Source organism: Neopelma chrysocephalum, unplaced genomic scaffold (genome assembly GCF_003984885.1).
Source record: "Neopelma chrysocephalum unplaced genomic scaffold, ASM398488v2 Primary Assembly neopelma1_105, whole genome shotgun sequence".
Lineage (NCBI taxonomy): Eukaryota > Metazoa > Chordata > Aves > Passeriformes > Pipridae > Neopelma > Neopelma chrysocephalum.
In genome coordinates this window covers 2,160,905-2,179,455 of record NW_020897769.1, presented here as the reverse complement: position 1 = coordinate 2,179,455, position 18,551 = coordinate 2,160,905, and the positions used below count along the sequence as shown (strand labels likewise).

At 44.9% G+C, this 18,551-nt stretch overlaps 1 protein-coding gene across 1 annotated transcript; it reads right to left on the bottom strand.

Moving 5' to 3' along the window:
• Positions 1 to 1,466: 1,466 nt before the first annotated feature.
• On the bottom strand, positions 1,467 to 18,373 carry ZDHHC15 (zinc finger DHHC-type containing 15). The gene is made up of 12 exons (XM_027696231.1): positions 18,241 to 18,373; positions 15,004 to 15,030; positions 12,812 to 12,906; positions 11,992 to 12,112; positions 10,860 to 10,929; positions 10,470 to 10,502; positions 9,288 to 9,408; positions 7,948 to 8,080; positions 6,648 to 6,774; positions 5,922 to 6,031; positions 3,748 to 3,830; positions 1,467 to 2,706 (listed from the first exon to the last, which is right to left on the bottom strand). Exons 1-11 carry the CDS (start codon positions 18,371 to 18,373, stop codon positions 3,787 to 3,789), a joined length of 1,014 nt encoding a protein of 337 aa, XP_027552032.1. The 3' UTR covers positions 1,467 to 2,706; positions 3,748 to 3,786.
• Positions 18,374 to 18,551: the final 178 nt, after the last annotated feature.

Sequence of the window (18,551 nt, the reverse complement as noted above, 5' to 3'; positions counted from 1 at the left end):
CTGCCCTGCACTGGGCCAGGTACCTTCCCTCTGAGCACCTGCAGCAGTGACCACAGCAGCTGAGCAACTGCTGTTTGCCAGTGCATTTACCCGGCACAAACGGGACAAATGCCAGGGTAACACAAGGATATCACCCTCAGTGAGGAGAAGGGAACAAAATGGAGCTTGTTCAGTCACTCAGACGTGGGTTTCCCTCAGTTTGTTCTGCCTCATTTTTACACAGCTTTTGTGTTTGTTTCCCATCTCCTGAAGCTTCCCAACACCTGACATGTGGATATTGGTGGGGAGTGGTTCTGAAGTGATTAAACTCTGTATTTTTTCTACCTGGGCAAGAGATTTTTACAACCACGGGGGGCTGAGCTGCTTTTAAGGAAAGGGAAGAATTGGCCATAACTATTTACAAGAAAAACAACTGAATAAAAGTCACTTGGAAATGTTTAAAATTGCTTCTAAATCTGAGCTGGGTAGCTGCCTTTTAAAGACATCTGGTTTAATAATTATTAGAAGACGAAACCTGATTTTTTGTACTACCAAGTGAGCAGTGCTGCAGCAGGAGCAGGCAGGGATGGTGCCTGCAGAGCTCATGGGCAGCTCTGCTGCTGCTGCTGCCTGGCAGAGAAACAGCTCAAAGACACAGCTGTAACCAGAATCAAACCCAGGAAGGACACAGGAACCTGCTCAGAAAACTCCTGTAAATCCACACAGCTCTGAAAAATACCCTTCAGCTGACAGAATGGAACAGAAAGTCCCCAGATCTTCCTGGTTTTATACAGAAGGAATTTTGAGCTTTTGAAGGCACAAATAGCACCTCTGTTGGTGCTAAATTCCTGCACATTTCCTGTTGTGTTTAGCTGCCACCATCCTCTCAAACTCCCCCTCCAGAGCATGTTTTACCAGAAATGAGGTGATTAATTCTGCTGCCATCTTTCATCACACGCAGGGGAAGGTCCAACTCGAGATTTACATTAGAAATGCAGGTTTAGATGGGCAGGAGAAACACTCGAGAGCCGTTTTGTGACAGCCAGCCCATGGCCAGGGCTCCAGTGGCTGAAGCAGGAACATTCTGAGTGTTCAAGACCACTCTGAGGGCACAGACAAACCCCCCCTGAGCCTGGGTGAGCCCACCCTGACCCCTCACAACCCAATTCAGCAGTAAGACACTCCAGAGATCCCTGCCTGCTCTGCACAGAACTGCAGAGCTGAGGATCCCTGTCCCCAGGGCGGGATCACACCAGGGAAAGCCTGTTCCTGAGGGCAGAAAGTCTCTGCAAGGCTCTCCCATCTCACAGACACGTTCCCACTGGCGGCAGCAGCAGCAGAGCAAACAGAGGAAAAAAAGGATTTAGTAGGTAGGCAAAGCCTTTGTCACCAAACTCACTCCTCAGGTCATTTCTCCTGACAGGCACAACTGCCTCTGCAGTCACCTCAACAGCAATGGGCTGATAAACAAACACAAAACTGGGACAGAAAATGGTACCAAATGATCTTAAAGGCAGTACACTAATACTGTGAGCATGCACCTAATTCAGACACGAGTGATGGAGCTGCCAGGGCTGAATCATGCAGAAAAAAAAAGACTCAAGTCTAGAAAAATGTGTATAATCTGGCCAAAGGGTCAGTTCCCTTCCCCAGAACAGAACTAGGATACATCCCTTTGCCTGCAAATGGAGCAAAATGTGAAAAAAATCTGATCACCTCCTAGTGCTGAAACCCCTGGAACCACCAGTCAGTGCACTGGCTTGGGAAGAAGTCTGAAAAACTCTGTATATCAATTGTCTCTTCAGCATTTTGTGTGGAGTGTAAACTCCAAACACCACTGTTGGAGCTAAACTTCCAGTGTCATTTCCAACTCCTGTGTTTCGAATTCACACCTTCCTTTCTGATTCCACAAACACACAAATTTCCGTCAAACACCGACCCAGGAATGAGTGGACATTTTGGCCCTAGGAATTAATGCAAACTGGACTATCTGAAGTTCCTGTTTGCATTTTAGGTGCCTGCAAGTAGGACTGGGCAAAGAGCACTGTAACCAAACTCCAAGACAATAACACCCTCCTAAAAAAAGTTTAAAAAAATCTATGGCCACAATATTCTTGAATCTTGATACTGGCAATGGGAATATTTTATTTGCATTCACAGCTGCACGTGTCTATGTGCATGTTCAGCACTTTTTCATTCAACACACTTACACCCAACTACCAATTTAGTGCCAGATTTAACTGGGTCTGTCTCGCACTGGGCTGAACTGACTCAGAACTTCAAACACAGTAGAAAATGTCACAGAAGGTTGGAGAATCAGTCTCAAAATAAATAACCATCCCCAAGAATATTATGGCTTGGTAGAATTTCAAGAACTCGAGTCCCTGACGTTTGCAAAATGAAAAGGCCTTTGGAAGTGCACTCTCATCAACGTTTTTACCTTTTTTGCATAAAAAATATATAGTATTTATAAAATAAAGGGAGCAGGCCAAAGAAGATTGGCCACAATCACTCTATAAAACTGTTCTGTTAACTCTGTAACTGAAACTTATAAAGCCTTGGGCCATCTGGACAGCAGGATTTCTGGAGAAGCACTCTCAGATGCAGACTCCAGTCGGATGATACTTCAGGACGTTTTCTCATCTTGAAGATCCACTTGTTTTCTGCCCCTCAAAACTGAAGTCCATGCCAAGAGGTGGTGTTGGCTCCTGAGAGGGAAGCTGAAATCTAAGGAAGCAAAAACGTGCACCTATAACACTGCTGTGATGAGCATCGATGGCTGAACTGGACTTTGAGTGTTTTAAAGCCGTGAAGAACAACAAGGAAAATGCTGGTTTTCCCTCCCCAGTAGAAGGGCAGAATTCAGTCCTCACTACTGACAGAAAAAACACTTCTGGGTTTTTGTTAGTGGAAGAAAATGGACTGGTATCCACAATATGCCAGAAGCTCATGGGTAAAAGTCTGGAGGTGCCCTGTGTGTGAGCACAGCCAGGCAGTGCTTTGCCATACAATTGTTATTAACACCCCTGGAAAACAGAGGGGTAAATTCCATCTGCCTGTCCCACCTTCTGCAAGTGGGACAGCAGATTCCTACTCCTTGGATCTTGGCCTGTTACAGTTCTCTGGGAGAACATCTCCTGGAGCCTGCAGAGGACAGAGCCTGCAGCTCCCTGCGTGTGCCCCATTCTCAAAGGCAGAACAGCTTTACAGAGCAGGGAATGTTTTGGGAGCAGCATCTTCCCCACAGTGTCATCTGTTGTTGACCCACGTTTCTCCAGGGTGGAAAAAACCAGATCAGGGAGTAGCAGCTGATGTGACATTCCAAGTCACTTCCATCTTCTCCCAACTGCAACTTGGCTGCTCTCAACTTTTGTTAGACTGCACCTGCACCTTCCTGCTCCTTCCATGAATCCCTGCACAGATTTCCCACCTTGGAATTGTACAAGTCAGTGCAAGAGTCGTTCCTGCCACATTTTCCAGAGCAGCTGCAGGGTTTGTGTCCTCCTCTACACACTGTGCTGGTGGCTCTGGTGTTACCTGGGCTGACCCCCAGCTCAGGGCTGCTGAGAGCCACCCCTGCCCTTCAGGTTCCCTTGAACCAGGGATTTCTGGGCCTCTGGGGAATATTGGTGAAATCACAGCTGCATCCCCAGTGTCCAGGGACTGCCCAAGCACCACGGGGATGGCACTGCTAAAGCCAAACCCTGTCCAACAGCCCCTCCCCATTTCCCTGCAGTGTGGATTTGAGGGAAAGGAAGGAACACTGACCTTTGTGCTCGAGCTTTATCCGGCTGCATTTTCACCCTGCTATGTCTCCCTTTCTATGACAAGGGCTGAGGCTTCACCAGAACCTGTACAGTGAAAAACAAAGCAGTCAGAGGTAAGTAAACCTGGTTTTCTCACTGAGAACATATTTTTCACTAAGTATGGGAGTGTGTTTTTAAGAGTCATTCCAAATGAAAATAGACAACCACTTGTCAGAGATAACTGAACAGCTGCTTTCAAACTGAGATTGCTCTATTATTGGCTTTATTTATTTCATAACCATGTCACAAGCTTTAAAGCCACAAAGACAAATGAAGATCTTTCAGTTTTACTGTAACATTTCAGGTCTTTCTGACTACTCAATTATAATGGTTTACTTCTATTGTTTAAGAGGGAATATGAATATTTCAGCTGGAAGGGACCCATAATGATCATCTAATTCAACTGCCTGTAAATGTCAGTTATTTTATAAGCACTATAAATTGAGGAACTTCATATAAGCTCCAGATCATATTCTGGGGTCTGATCTAGCCAAAAATCATCTCACTGTCAAATGTTTTCATATGTAAGAATTAATTATTTATTCAGATAAGTTATACTTGGTAAAGGTTGGAAGAAGTTCTGACTCATTCCTAAAGGACTTGTTTTAAGCCTCACAAAAAATTCACAGAGATGCCATACTTTGTTACTATTAAAGACAATTCTGGTATTTTTAAAAAACCAATTTGTGTTACCTTGTAACTGCCAAAATGTATAGAGCAAACCAGGAGGAGCAGGTAGTTTTCTAACACACGGATATGAACCAATTAAAGCAGTTCATCCAAAGAAAAGCTGAAATGAGCCTCTTCAGTCCTACTGACAAACTCCTGGAGAGTGGATTTGCCCAGCAGGACATGAAGTCAGTTTATTTTGCAATGGAAAACCTGAACAAAGAGCTGCAGGTGAGATCCAAGCAGAGCCTGAGCAGCAGGGCCTGTACTGGGAGGATTAAAGAGCTCATGGCACAGCACGGGTAGGAAAATGTTCACATGAAAAGCTTTTTTACCCTTTGCCCAAGGCTAAATCTTCCTCACAGGGTCTCAAACAGAAATCCTGCACATGTGGGACTAAAATGTACACCCTGGAAGGGAACTTTATCAGCAAAGTTCCTGAAAACTCTTCTGAAGCAACAAAGAGCACAACTATGGAAATCACATCTCTGATGTTTGATCCACGGATTATAAGTAACCTCAGAATTAATTCACACTATCACCATTCCTTAAAGGGAAAAAAAGGGTGGGATTACCACCTTTATTTTAAAAGGAACCTGTGAATGGCATCCTTGCTCCACAGGAAAAACCAGGAGCCCTTGCAGACAGGATTTCTGAACCCTCAAACAAGGGGACTGGGGCTCGTTAGCAGAAACTAATGACAAATCCTGAGATTCCAATACCTACTGTACTCTCCAAAGACCAAAGCTTGCAGGTAAACATCCAAGGGGGAAAAAAATCAACTTCAAACAGAGAAATGTAAAATCATTAAACTGATTTTGGATCCATCTAACAAAAACCATCAAAGAATGTATATACATATAAATTCTGGTTTATAATAGGATTTCCATAGCATAAAAGGTGTCTCTGAATGCCAGAAGCCAATCAAATCGACTGCACAAACACAGCAGCTCACCCAGACCTGCTCCCAGCACATCTATTTCTTCTGTGGAGATCAGCACATCAAATCCAGCATCAAGTGAACTGCTTTACTCTTGTAATAAAGCTGGACAAAGTATAAAGGAGCTTCTTAAACGTATCCCTGCACTCAGGTGTTTGCATGCCTGCTTTCACACACTCCCAGAAGATAACTGCACTTTTAAAAAATCTTAGTATTCTCCTTTTTTGTGTCCCAGATAATTGCACTGCATGCAACAACATTTACAGGTAAAAACACTCAGTTTGTGGCAATCTCAGTTTCTCTCTCCAACTCGTACCACCCTCTCAGTTCATTCACTTGCAAGTAGAAAGCTTCGAGAAACACAAAAAAGTTGACTCCAAAGTAGGGCTTATTTTCAGTCTGTGCTCATTAGTCAAGGCAGAGCTGCCCAGGGACTCAGCCAACACCACTTTTATTTGATCACTTTGAATTTATCTATTAGGCACTGTAGGTCAGGACACAACTGACTTCCTACAGTGTTACCTTACCCTGGGGCTCTTCATCTATTCCATCCTCTTCCCACTGCTCTTCATTTGCCAGGAGAGGGTTCCGAGCTTCACACGAGGCTCTCATGGGGAAAAAATGTCCATCCCCCTGGCTGCATGGAAAAGGCAGAGAGACACTGGAAAAACAGCAAGTGGCTCCAAAGGATGACAATTTCAACACATTTTATCTGCAAACAAAGTTTTCTGCTGCCTCTGTTTCCCATGTTTACTTAAAATTATATTTCAGCTTTGAAAAGCACCGTGTTTATTTTTCATGGCAGCTCAGGTGCCAAGTTTTACTAGAGAGCAGTTTTGGTCCTCAATTCCTTCAAGCTCACTGGGGAACAGAAGTTCAGATCTAAAGCCTGGAATTAAGTAATTTTTAGCAGAACTTCAATGTGCTAACTTGATCAAGTCATTTGGATACAGAAAAAGACCAAAACAAACAGAAAAAATTAACTTGTGGACAGGTAGAAGTGAGGGGGGAACTAAGGAGAACAATTATGAAAACAGAGCAATTATTCCATAGGTCTAAATTTTATCAATTGATAGCACAGATTCTTCAGGGCAGAAATCACACATCTGTGTTTGAATGACACCCAAGAGAAAATGGCCTCAATCTTAGTCAGATGTTACTGAAAGACACATAAAACCCCCACTTTCCTGTGACCTATACACAAAATGGCAAAAATTGTATCAGCTTTTAGCACTGACTTGATTATTACTTACCTTGAGGCAATAGGCAGCAACCAGAGCTTTTTTTCTTCTCCAAACACTTGCTGAAGATTCTTTACAAAGCCAAGATTGAATCCATTTTTATCTGGGCCATTTTGAAACACCGGAGCTGAGAAAGCCTCTGCACACAGATGCAATTTCAGTGAAAAAAATGAAAATCAATGCCAAAGTCTCTGAAACAGGATTGTGCATGATGTGGCCATCTAAAGTCAACATGATTTAATAGATTATATAGATTCAGCACTACAAAGTTTGAGAATAAGTGAAAGCTTATTCTCATGTTGCAAAGCCTGTAAAGACTTTCCAATCAAAGGCAGGAATTTGGTCGTACAACTACAGGACAGTTAAATGAAACCAAAAATGGTTTGTTTAATCTAGAGAACAAGAGTTACAAGTTCTTTCTGTGAGACTTGTAGAAATTCAGTGGGTGAAAATTTCTAAGTAAAAAAATCTGCAGAATTATGTAGGCTGGCCTTCAATGAGTATTCCAGAAGTGGCACTGGAGATTTCAATTGCCTCATTCATTAATGATATAATGAACGAACAAATGCAAATAGACCCTCTGTTATGGTGAGGCATAAAACTAAAAATGAGAGGGGAGTTGAACCTGGAGTGCCTTAGAAACAATTTGCTCTACCTTCGAAGCTGCTGCACAGGTCTGATGCTTTGGGACAGACGAGCTTCTGTGCTCCAAGAAATGAGTTTTAAAGTTAATCACTAGACAAAACCACAATATTTGCTCACTCTTGATAGTGTCTTTTTTGTTATAAAACTTTATCCAAAAAGCTTTAAATATTGAACAACATTTATCTGAGGAAAGACAAAGAAACTACCCAGCAAAATCATCCTGTTCTAGATAATTTCTTTGGGTTTACAGTCATAACTTCTTTGCCTTTATCAATGAGAATGGACACTGTTTCCCAACTTCACTAAGCTGGTTTAGGATGCACACCAGCATCTGAACATAAACCATTACTCCTGAAAAGCTGCACTCATTTCAAACATAGTTATACATATGCATAATATTTTTATAATTGGACTTTTACACTGTAAGACTCTTGTTTCCCTTTGTGCTTTTTGCTTCCCTGTGTGCTTCTGTCACACCAGCTAACAAACACAACTAATTTCAAATGACAAATTTTTGCAGCATTGTGCCAAGATCTTAAATCTTCCTTCCCTCATAAGCCAGCAGGAATGCACAGAAATAGAACAAATGCCTTTTTTATTTTCTTTTTTACTTCTCACAGCACCTTTGGCGTGTCTTACTAAAAGAAGGGAGACACAAGAGCTTTACCTAAGGTGGATCTGTTTCTGCTAACGAGCCAGCAGTGGTATCCAAACAGAAACATGAGGCTCACGAAGAACATGATTGCCACGAAGAGAAGGAAAAGGATGTGAAATTTGGAACGGCTATTGGTCAGCTCACCCTGGAAAGAAAAGCAACACAGAACAAGTGATAGGAACAAATTAAAGCTGGAAATTCTTCATTCTTAGAGAGAAGAAAGAGAGCTTCTAAAACTCCTATTGGGAGTTCTCAAACTCGTATAGACAAAAGTCAACCTTAGTATAAAAACCAAGGAGAGACAAAGAAATGAGGTGGTTCATTTCCCCTCCTGTACCTAAAGCACAACTGTTGGTGTGCAGCAGAGGCAGGGCAATCACCCTTCCCACCTGGGCACCAGGAGCACACCCTGTGCCCACGGGGAAACGAGCAGGCAGGAGCTCTTGAAGCCCTCTTTATGTTCTGCTGAGTTTCCTGTGCATACACTAAAATCCTGCACCTCTTGCAAGGTGAGGTAAGCCAAGAGAACCTGGCCTGCACAGCTGCAGCTATGGGGGGTGTTAGAACTGAGCAGAGAGGGCTTGGGAAAGCTTAAAAATCAAGGGACCTTACAAGAGGTGGAGACACCCATTTCCTTCTAGAGCAGAGGAGCCGAGTGCCAGTGGTGCCCAGCAGCACACACAGGCAGGCTCTGGGCACCTGCAGGGAACAAAGGCACTTCCCAGCCTTTGCTCATCCCGTGGGAGCAGCACAGAGCTCAAGGCTGGGCCTTTCTGAGTGTGAGGAACAATTAATGCCCAGCAGAGTTAAGGGACTTGAGCAGAGTCAGCAGCTGAGGGGACACAAACTAGAGGCCAAGGGCCAGCCTCTTACTGAGCTGTCAGCTGGCATTGCTGCATAGGAGTGACCAGCAACAACTGAATAAAAAGGCTACTTCAGTTCAGTCCAGTTTTAAATTGAGAAAGGAATCCTATGGGGATTAGAAAATGAACAAGGGGTTTTGACTTTTTTTTTCCTCTTTTCAGTAAATATGTACAGATCAATGTCAGGATGTTACATATCAATATCAATTCCAAACATTCTGAGAGACACACATGCAAACAAAAAGGAAAAGGATATAACCTCTTTCCCAGAAGCTAGTCTACAGTTTGGAATTCCTGAGGTCTATTTGCTTCTTGCTTTTGTGCAATTTGGACATATAATGGGAGTTTTGGACTGAAAAAGGGCCCAGGAAAGTACCTCACAGAAGAAATGCAGCCCCTCCACTTGACTGAGAGCAAAACAGCAACAAGAGTGACTAAACCCCACGAGACTCACAGGAGATGAAAAAGGAACCAGATTTCACAACTTACTGTCCAATACTTAATGAAATACTTGAAGACTGTTGCAGCAATATACAAGCAATACAACAAAGAATAGGCTAAGAACAGTAGAAAGAATTTGTAGTTAGAAAATCCAATGCAGTTATTCACCCTAGAGGACAAAAGCAAAGTTGAAATCAGGATTTGTGCAGCACATGGTTGTCACACAAAGAGCACGACCAGTTTGGGGGGTTATTAAACCTCTGGCTCACACAACAGAATTTGGCAAGGAGCAGCTCCCCTTAATGGCCAAAATGGAACAGAACTCAAGGCTCTGCTTTTCCCTCCAAGGCTTCTTGCTGGGCCAAGGACAAGCCCAGCTCATGTCTCAGGGTTGGTACCGTGGGGAAATGGGTCCCAGAGGCAGCAGCTCATTCCTCCTGCCTGGGTCTTGTCTGCAAAGGCAATGGGGGCTGGGAGTTCTGGGCTCCTTTACCCAAGGGCAAAGCTCAGGAGCCACATTCACCACTGCTGCTGGTGACATCCAACCCAGCCAAGCCCAAATTTGGTTCTAATTCTCCATGCACAGGACAACTCTACAAAGGAACCAGAGGATGCAGGAAAACACGGTGGGGGTTTGTCTCAGAGCTCAGGTTTGGAAAATCCTCTACAATTTTGATTACTAGGGAGGTTCAGGTGGGGAAATGTTTGTGTTGTTTCTGATTTCTGAAATCTTCCTTTTTTTTAAAAAAAGGAGGAGTTTAATAAATTGAGTGGCAGCAATTCTCAAAAAGGGTAAAGCTCAATTAATCCATGCAGCTTTCTGCACTGATGGTCTCTGACCAGGCATCAGTTCAGAAACGATCCACATGCAAATGTTACTATGGAAAGCACCCCCAAGTGCAGCTGAAATGATGACAGACCCCAGAATAAAGGCTAAGGTTAAGTCCTTTTCAAATTTGAATAATAGTCAAAGAGTAAATTAGCAGTTGGGTTCTAAATGATATCAATATCACAGCTTTTTCACATATAGTTTATGGAACAAACATGAATGATCCGTCTTTCAAAATATCAAACATTTCAGGCAATTTTGAAGTGTAATGATCTTATAAATTTCCCAACATAAAGAGATGGATGGCCTGAAATGAGAGAGGCATACAGAAATATGTGCCAGAAATATATATATGTAAGCAACCTTTCTTAGAAAGCCACAAACCAGTATCTAGGACATACCATGGACAGTGATGATCCATTTTTAGCACACACCTGGAAAAGGACAAAAAAGAAAAATGGAAGATTTTTAATTGCCAACTGCAGATCAACAGCAAAACCTCTGGTTTTTGTGAGATTTCTACATGACAGAAAGTCAGAATAATACTGTCTAAGTTTTTTAAGGTAGTATTGTTTTAAGACAAAACTCTTATTACTTCTTCAAGGCCAACTAATGTCCTTTGTTCTCATCCAGAGAAGAGCCATGCCGATGGTTTCTCACTGGAGCACTGGGGGCTGCAGTTGGGACAGAGGCCCCGGGTCCCTTTGTGTGTAAAGAGCCATGGGAAGGCCCAGCCCACCCCCAGCATCCCGTGGGGACTGTGTTCACCTCAGACACAGTCCCTGACTCACATGGCACAGACGGAGCAGTGGTGACAACGGTCAGGTTTGATCAGCTGGCATCTGTCACAGAACCGAATACCTGAGATTGAAGACAAATTAACACCAAATGATGCAAGAGTCTTCTTTTTTTTTTTTCCACATGATAGCTGATATTGGTGCTCATTTCCTAACTGTTCATACTCTTTCCTCTATCACTTCAGCAGATGAGCACATTTGCTGCTGGTTTTTGCTGCCAGGTTGCAATCAGATTAACAATGCTCCTAATTCTGCTGGAGACCTGCAGATGGGGGGAGCAATCCTCACTGAAATCACAGAATGGTTTGACTTGGAAGGGACCTTAGAGATCATCTCATTCCACTCCCCTGCCATGGGCAGGGACACCTTCTCCAAGCCCTGTCCAACCTGGCCTTGGACACTTCCAGGGATCTAGGGGCAGCCACAGCTTCTCTGGGCAACCTGTGCCAGGACCTCCCCACCCTCACAGGGAAAAATTTCTCCCCAACTTCTAATCTAAACCTACTCTAAACCACACAGCCAGCTTAAAAGTGATAAACCAAAACTGTACACTTCCTTCTGGCTTCCACATTTACTCAGACTATACATACATTCCATTTTGGTAATTCCCTATTTATTCCAGTTCTTTACTTCAGAATTCTTTGGCTTGCCTGGCAGAAACGAGCAGGTCAGAGCCTCCAATATGAACACAGACTTCTTCAGGCTGCGAAAGGAGTCCAGAGGCATTTAATCACTGAGCATGGCCAAGAAATCTGGTCACAGAATTATGTCCTGCGTCTCTAAGCCAGACTCCATTTTAAGTAAATATGATGACAGATCTTGTGATTCTACTGCTCATACTAAACACAGGCAACACGGCCTTTTGAACATAAATCCAAGGGGTAGCATATTGCTTCTCAAAGGCAGCACCTGGTCCTCCGTGCAATGAAGGAATGTTCAAAGCTTTTTTGCTTTTCCAAAGAGAAAACCTGAGAGAAAAGGCACGAAAATCATTCCCACAGGAATGAAGGGGTGCTGCAGTGGCACTAGGAATGCTGTTGGCTGGCAGGATCCTCTGGAGTGCCTGTGTGTGCTACTTGACCGTGCCTGTTGAGCTCAGAGCCGCCGAGCTCCCTGCTGGGCTCACCTCCATTCCCTGTCCTCGTGTACACCGGCAGCTTCCTGGCGATTTCGGCCAGGATCTGCCTCTGCACCTCCGGCCTCTCCTCGTTCTCATAGCGCTCCTGGTCAGCGTAGGACATGTGGAACTGGGGGCAGAAGCCATGAGAGGAGCAGTTACCCAGGGGGAGCAGAGAGAATGTTTCAAATACAGGCAAGTCTAGAAACATTTTTACCTCCCACTCTCGCTCACCAGCTTAATCAAGTGTGAAAATGTGTTTGTGAAGAAGACAAAGAAGATAGTGAGTGCTGGGCAGCCAGAACCCCATGTGATACACCAATAAGAAATGCAAATGTGAAATTCAAAGATTATAAAACAACTTACTTGAATTGCTCCTACGGCTGCCTTAGATGACTATTTTTCAGGAATAACATTCTTCACCTTGATAACACTTTAAGCACTTCCCTTGTGAGCAAAAACCTGCCCCCAGTCACAGTTTTATATTTCTAAAACTGGGATTAGTTGTTATTTATACATTTACATTCTTGTAATCAGGATCAGATTAAGGCCATGTATATTTGGAGTGCCACACAAACATTGTCCTCACTCTATTGCTCCAAACACAGTGTTGTCTTAGTATTTCACAGAGAGGTAAAACAAAATGAAAAAAAAAAAAAATCTACCAATCCAAGCAACATGACAAAGTAAATACTTGGTGGAAAAAGCATTAAAACACATGTCTGCATCTGACTGTCCTGTCCAGATCAACTTGACCAAAGGATTTTTGAGTTCTCTTCAGTGTCCCTGCTTTTGCTCTGCAAGGAATGGAAGGTGCTGGGGCTCTTACCTTTTTGTCTGGCTGCACTGGGAGGGTGAAAACAGACTTCCAATATGTCCACACAAAGAGCACAAAGAGAATATGGAATATTACAAGATAGGCCACTAGAAACAAAACAAAAAGAAAAAACAGAGACCAATGACTTCTTAAGCAAAAGTTTCATTTAGGAGGGGCATAATTCCCCATTCTTACAGTCCAGCCAAACCTCCCAGCAGCATTCCAGGGCTCAGGGGCTGCACCCAGGGGGGACTGAGCTCACAAGCCTCCCCCCTCCCCCAGATCCCATTCTGTGGGGGAGGAAGATACAGCTCTGAGAGACTTCCCCCCCAGGGCAGGTGCCCACCCCATATCCCTGGGAATGCCAGGATTCCTCTCTTCCCCACATCCCAGGCCCAGGCCCAGCAGAACTGGCTGGTGCTGAGCAGCACACAGGTTAACACTGCAATGCTGCAGCACCTCCCAGTTTTGGGGCTCAGTTGCTGCTAAATGCAGTCAGAGCACAGACCCATAATCCCAGTGCACTGCCCACCCCTGCTGCGTCCCTGGCAGAGCTGAGAGAGGAACAGGAGCTTTGCATCACCAGAAAACACCCAATCTCTTTCACATTTGCCACAGTTGATACAATAAATCAGGAAAACTTCTCTCAAAGTGAGCAAAACAGGTCTTGTGAGTACTGAAGAATTGTAATCCACTGGACACAATGTTACCATGTGAAACCAGCACGTGTCAGAGCAGTCTTATTTCAACATGCCAACTTTATTCCAGAGCCCTCGGGCATAAGCAGGCATTCCATGATCAGGGAGCCAAAGAGCAGCAGTTCTTAAGCTACACAAACTAGTTGTTATTTAACACTCAACTCACTAAGACATTATCCAACAGTTACAATACAGTTTTATTTGAACACACCATTTAATTGCAATAAAAACCTCATTTCCCTCATTTCTTTTAAGCTTCAAATTCTAGAAACTAAGATTAAAATAAATACCACTAGTGGAAAGAGAAGTCTAAAATCCAAACACTTCCTAAAGTATGAAAACACTGCCTTTCCTGTGTGAAAACTGGTAAAAAAGGCCAAATGCATCACTGAGACTCTAATGAGATGGCAAATGATGGGATACACCTCACAAGGATGTGATGGACTGTGTGGAGGAGCTGTGAATCAAAGATAAGTCATTCTTATGCTCCCAGTTTGTTTGAGACGTTATCTTCATACTATGTGCAGGTGGAGCTCAGCCACTTTTTAATCAGCATGACAAGAGATAAATCTTGCAACAGGTTTAGTTTTGGTTGATCAAGCAGCACATTAGAGGAAGCTGACCCAGAGATGCACTAATGGATTGGGAAACTACTAACTTTCTACTGCTGAACAATCATTAATATCCTGCTTTCCAGAGTTTCTCTGTAGCAATTTCAAATATTAGGACTGCTCTGTAGGGGAAAGAGAATTGACTCGATGCAGCAATCTGGAGGATCTTTAACTATCATCTGGCATTGCTCTTCATGGAACAACTTCCCCGACAACTCCACCTACTTCTATCCTTCATAACCCCAGAAAATGAAACAAAGAGGCCACCTGGATTAGCCAAAAGCCTCCAAAGCACCTCTTCAGAGGAATACTAAAATGGCCACTGACTCCTTATCCTTAGAATATGATCGTGGCCTCCAACAACACACCAGTGGAAAGAGTCTCATGGGTGATCCTATTGTGTTACAGCTCCAGAGCTGGTTAGTGGGGAACAGAAACAAGAAAAAAATCTGTGCCTGCCTACAAACCCCATTAAAAATAGCTTTCTCTGAAGGATAAAGGAAACGGGGGAAAAATAGGTGGGCCACAGAACAGAACTAGTCTTTCCTATTTGGCTTGTAAAATGAGCTCTGAAAATGTGAAAGAGAAAGGGAGAAGAGATGTGTGGGTGTGCACAGACAGACACACCTTTTCCTGAAAGAGTCAGAGGGATCAAAGCCTTCCCATGTTTTCTTATGCTGTGAGTAAACAGGGCACCTCCCAATGCATCCAAAAGCTACAGCATGTCTAGCAACGCTTGCCGTGCACCCCAGGAGGGTAATTACAGGAAGGAAATACTGAAAGAGGATGTACATTTCAAAGATTGACAGCAAATATTTTTGATATTTCAGCTGGAACATTTGTGAGTCCTTTTACACCAGGATTGAGTGTCAAACAGCAAACTGAACACACGCACCTTTCTCCACAGGGTTGCTCACAGTCACTGAAAAAGAAAAAAAGATATGTCTACAAAGCAAATAGGAATCCCAGAAAAGTTTGTTACAAATGACATTCCTATGTGAAATACAGCCATTTTAGGAAAAACTGTTCACATTCAAGAGGGAAAAACAGAGCCCACAGTCCAGCATCAAATCCCAAGCATCCGTAACAACTCTTCTTCACTCACACACACCCCCACAACAAGATGTTCAGTAACTGTGACTTATGTTGTATTTTCCCATTTATAAAATATATTCTGCATATTTGTACATCAGAAATGACAAAACTAATCCTCTGGTGACAGTGATGTGACAAGATTACCAGGGCTCCTACAGCAACTGTCCAAGCAGTATCTCTGTGCATGTACCACATACCTGCAGCTCCTTTCTACCAGTCTCTTGGTGGTCTTGACCCCCTCCCATAAGCACTGTCCAAAGCATTTCTGCATCAGCGTGAATAAAAAATTATACATTTCTCAGCTTTGGCCTAGTCAGCAATTGCAATGACTCCATTACTTTTACACCTCCTACAAACAGAGATTTTACAACCCCTCCTTACTTCACCATAATGACAGAACAATCCCTACACCAACAGAGCCACCTTGACCAACCAGCAAAGGGTACATCAATGTCTACTTGTGCTGATTACTTTAAAATCCATCTATTATTTTAAAAGCCACCATCCAAGTTTTACAGAAGAGACAAAGACATCTTTCTTCAACTGAAAGCATAGTGGTTCTGTGATCTTTGCTTGGAAGACAAAGTTCTGTGACACACAGCAACATGGGTGAAAAAAGAGACTGAATATTTGCTGTGTCTCTGCACACTCATTTTCAGGTGAGCAAGACTGTGAGGGAACCTTTATTTTTAGCTTTGGTTTGCTGCCAATCAAGCTATGAAGACATCAGCTTTTCACAAATGCTTGGCTCCCTCCTGAAGTGTGTCACACTTGCAGCAGGGCCTTGCTAAGGGTTTTACTTGAGAAAAGAGCATAAATAAAGGTTGTGTAAAAGGTTTTATTGCAGGATCATTGTTCTCTCTGTGGCAGCAACCACCAACCAGACAAGAAATCAGGGCCTCCTCGGGACTGTGACTCACTGGTCACACCAGTCAGTGAGAGTTTAAACCCAGTATCATGAGATGGCCCCAGGACATCCTCCCTCACCACTCCCAATCCTGAGCACAACTGAGGGTGAAAACCAAGAATCCAAACAAAGCATCTACTATTTGCATGCTCACAACAGCTGAGAAGCAGCCAGCACAGAAAGCCTTGTTGTGTTAGAAATGTGGAGAGAGAGAATGTCCTGAGAGCTGCTTTGCAAGTACCAGCACATGCCAACAGTTAATGCTCAAATCCTGAAATAATTCAGTCATTCCAACTCCCGTGTAGATAAACCTCCTCCACATGCAAATGAAAGAGATGGGAGAGAAAGATGGGGCGAAAAAATAGGCGGGTGTGGGCAAATGAATGATTTTCAGCTGTAATTCCAGGCACTGAGCTGAGCTCCTGGCAGCTCAACCAGCACTTGCAGAGCAACATAGTCCCAACCCACACTCCAGCAAAATCACCTGAGTCTCTTCTAAAAGCTGCACTGGGACCTGGAACGAGCCAGTGTTCAACTTTACTGAACCTGTACAGCACTGCCAACAAAGCACAGTTCAAGAAAATACTCTAATTTTCGGTCACATGTTGTAATAACAGTTCCTTGCAACTTGGAGATATTGTTCTGTGTGAATTCTTGAAAGAAACAGCCCACAGTCCCAGAGAGGGGATGAGAGCAATGAAGGGTTTGGGGCTTTGCCAAGCTGCCAATTAAAACAGACCAAAGAAACTACATTTCAATTTAGTGCCCATCGGGGAAAAACACTGCCAACCCTACCAAAAACCTGATTTCCATGTGCAGCACCAGGAGGCAGCTCCTGTCCCAGGAACATTCCAAACCACCCTTCTGGGACCTCGGGCTGCCTTTACCCTGTCCCGAGCAGAAAGAGCCTCATGTTCCTCCTCACAACTTCAGAAGTCCAAGCTCCCACCTCTCCTTTCCCCCAGAACTAACAATCCTTTCTCCTACTAACAGACTTTGCATGCACACAAAACATTTGCAACTTACTATCCAATTAAATTGCTACATTAAATATACAATTCTAGCCAGTACAAAACCTTTCCTTTCTAAAATGTAGTGTTTCCATGCTACTGTAACAACTTCAGTGTGATTTCATGTAACCTTTTTCTTCCTTGGGCAGAATACATATATTAAAAAAGAGTTTATAATATTTATATGTTTATATATGTATATATAGCTACCTCAAGGCAGAGCATAGACTGATTTTTGTCACTGTTTAGCTCAGAAATCACCTCTGAACGTTGTCATACGGCAACAACCCGGCCCTTCACTGTGGGGTCACTGTCCCAGCCCTCCCCACCGGCGCCTCACTGGCACGGACACACAACACAGGGGCTGAGCCCCAGCCCAGCCCCGGCCGGGGCAAACCCCGGGAACAGGGCAGCCTGAACCCCAGGAACTCATCCCGGGATGGACCCGGCTCCGAGTGAAGTTATCCCTGTGCTCCTGCTCTGCCCGGGGGTGTCCCAGACGGGACAGGAGCCAGGACACCGGGAACACTGGGACACACCGGGAACACCTGGACACACCGGGAATACCTGGACACCCATGGAACACCTGGACACACCGGGACACATTGGGAACACCTGGACACCCATGGAACACCGGGACACCCATGGAACACCGGGACACCCATGGAACACACTGGGAACACCGGGACACCCACGGAACACCCGGACACACTGGGAACATCTGGACACACCGGGACACCCACGGAACACCGGGACACACCGCCGAGAGGCAGGAGAAGGATGAGAAGAGAAGAAGGAGGAGAAAGAGGAGGAGGAGGCGAAGAGGAAGAAGAGGAGAAGAAGAGGAGAAGGAGAAGGATGAGGAGCAGGGGGAGGAAGAGGAAGAAGGAGAAAGATGAGGAGGAGGAGAAGGGGGAAGAAGAAGAGAAAAAGGAGGAACAGGAGCATGATGATAAGGAGGAGAAGGAGGAGGAGGGGGAAGGATAATGAGGAGGAGGGGGAGGAGGACGGGGCGGGGGGGGATCGCCCGCAGCTCCGGGCCGGCGAAGCCCCGCGGGGACCCGCCGGCCTGGGGCGGGCCCGGGGCGGGCGGGCCTCTCTCCCCGCGCCGGGCGCTCACCGAGGCAGAGCTCGCAGACGTATCCGTAGTAGGACCAGAGCAGCAGCAGCGCGATGAGCAGCACGGGCAGCCAGGCGAGGGCGCGGCGGCAGCAGCGCAGCCCCCGCCACAGCGCCATGGCCCCCGCGCACATCGGCGCGCGGCTGCGCGGCCTGGCCGCCCCCGCCATCGGCCATCGGCTGAGCCGCCTGCGCGCCGCGCCCCCTGGCGGGCGGGGCGGGAGCGGCCCCTGAGGGGGGACCCAAGGACAGCGCTGGGGTCCTGAATAAACACCGCTGGGATCCGAAAAAACACTGCGGGATCCCAAAAAC

Bases quoted from the DNA above. Each gene is read 5' to 3' on its own strand.
- ZDHHC15 (XM_027696231.1), bottom strand. From the start codon at position 18,373: ATGTGCGCGGGGGCCATGGCGCTGTGGCGGGGGCTGCGCTGCTGCCGC. The intron at 12,907-15,003 runs GTGCGTGTGTTC...TTTTGTTTCTAG, and splicing joins GAGCAACCCTGTGGAGAAAG to TGGCCTATCTTGTAATATTC. The intron at 10,503-10,859 runs GTGAGTCAGGGA...GTCCTTTTCCAG, and splicing joins CACTGCTCCGTCTGTGCCAT to GTGTGTGCTAAAAATGGATC.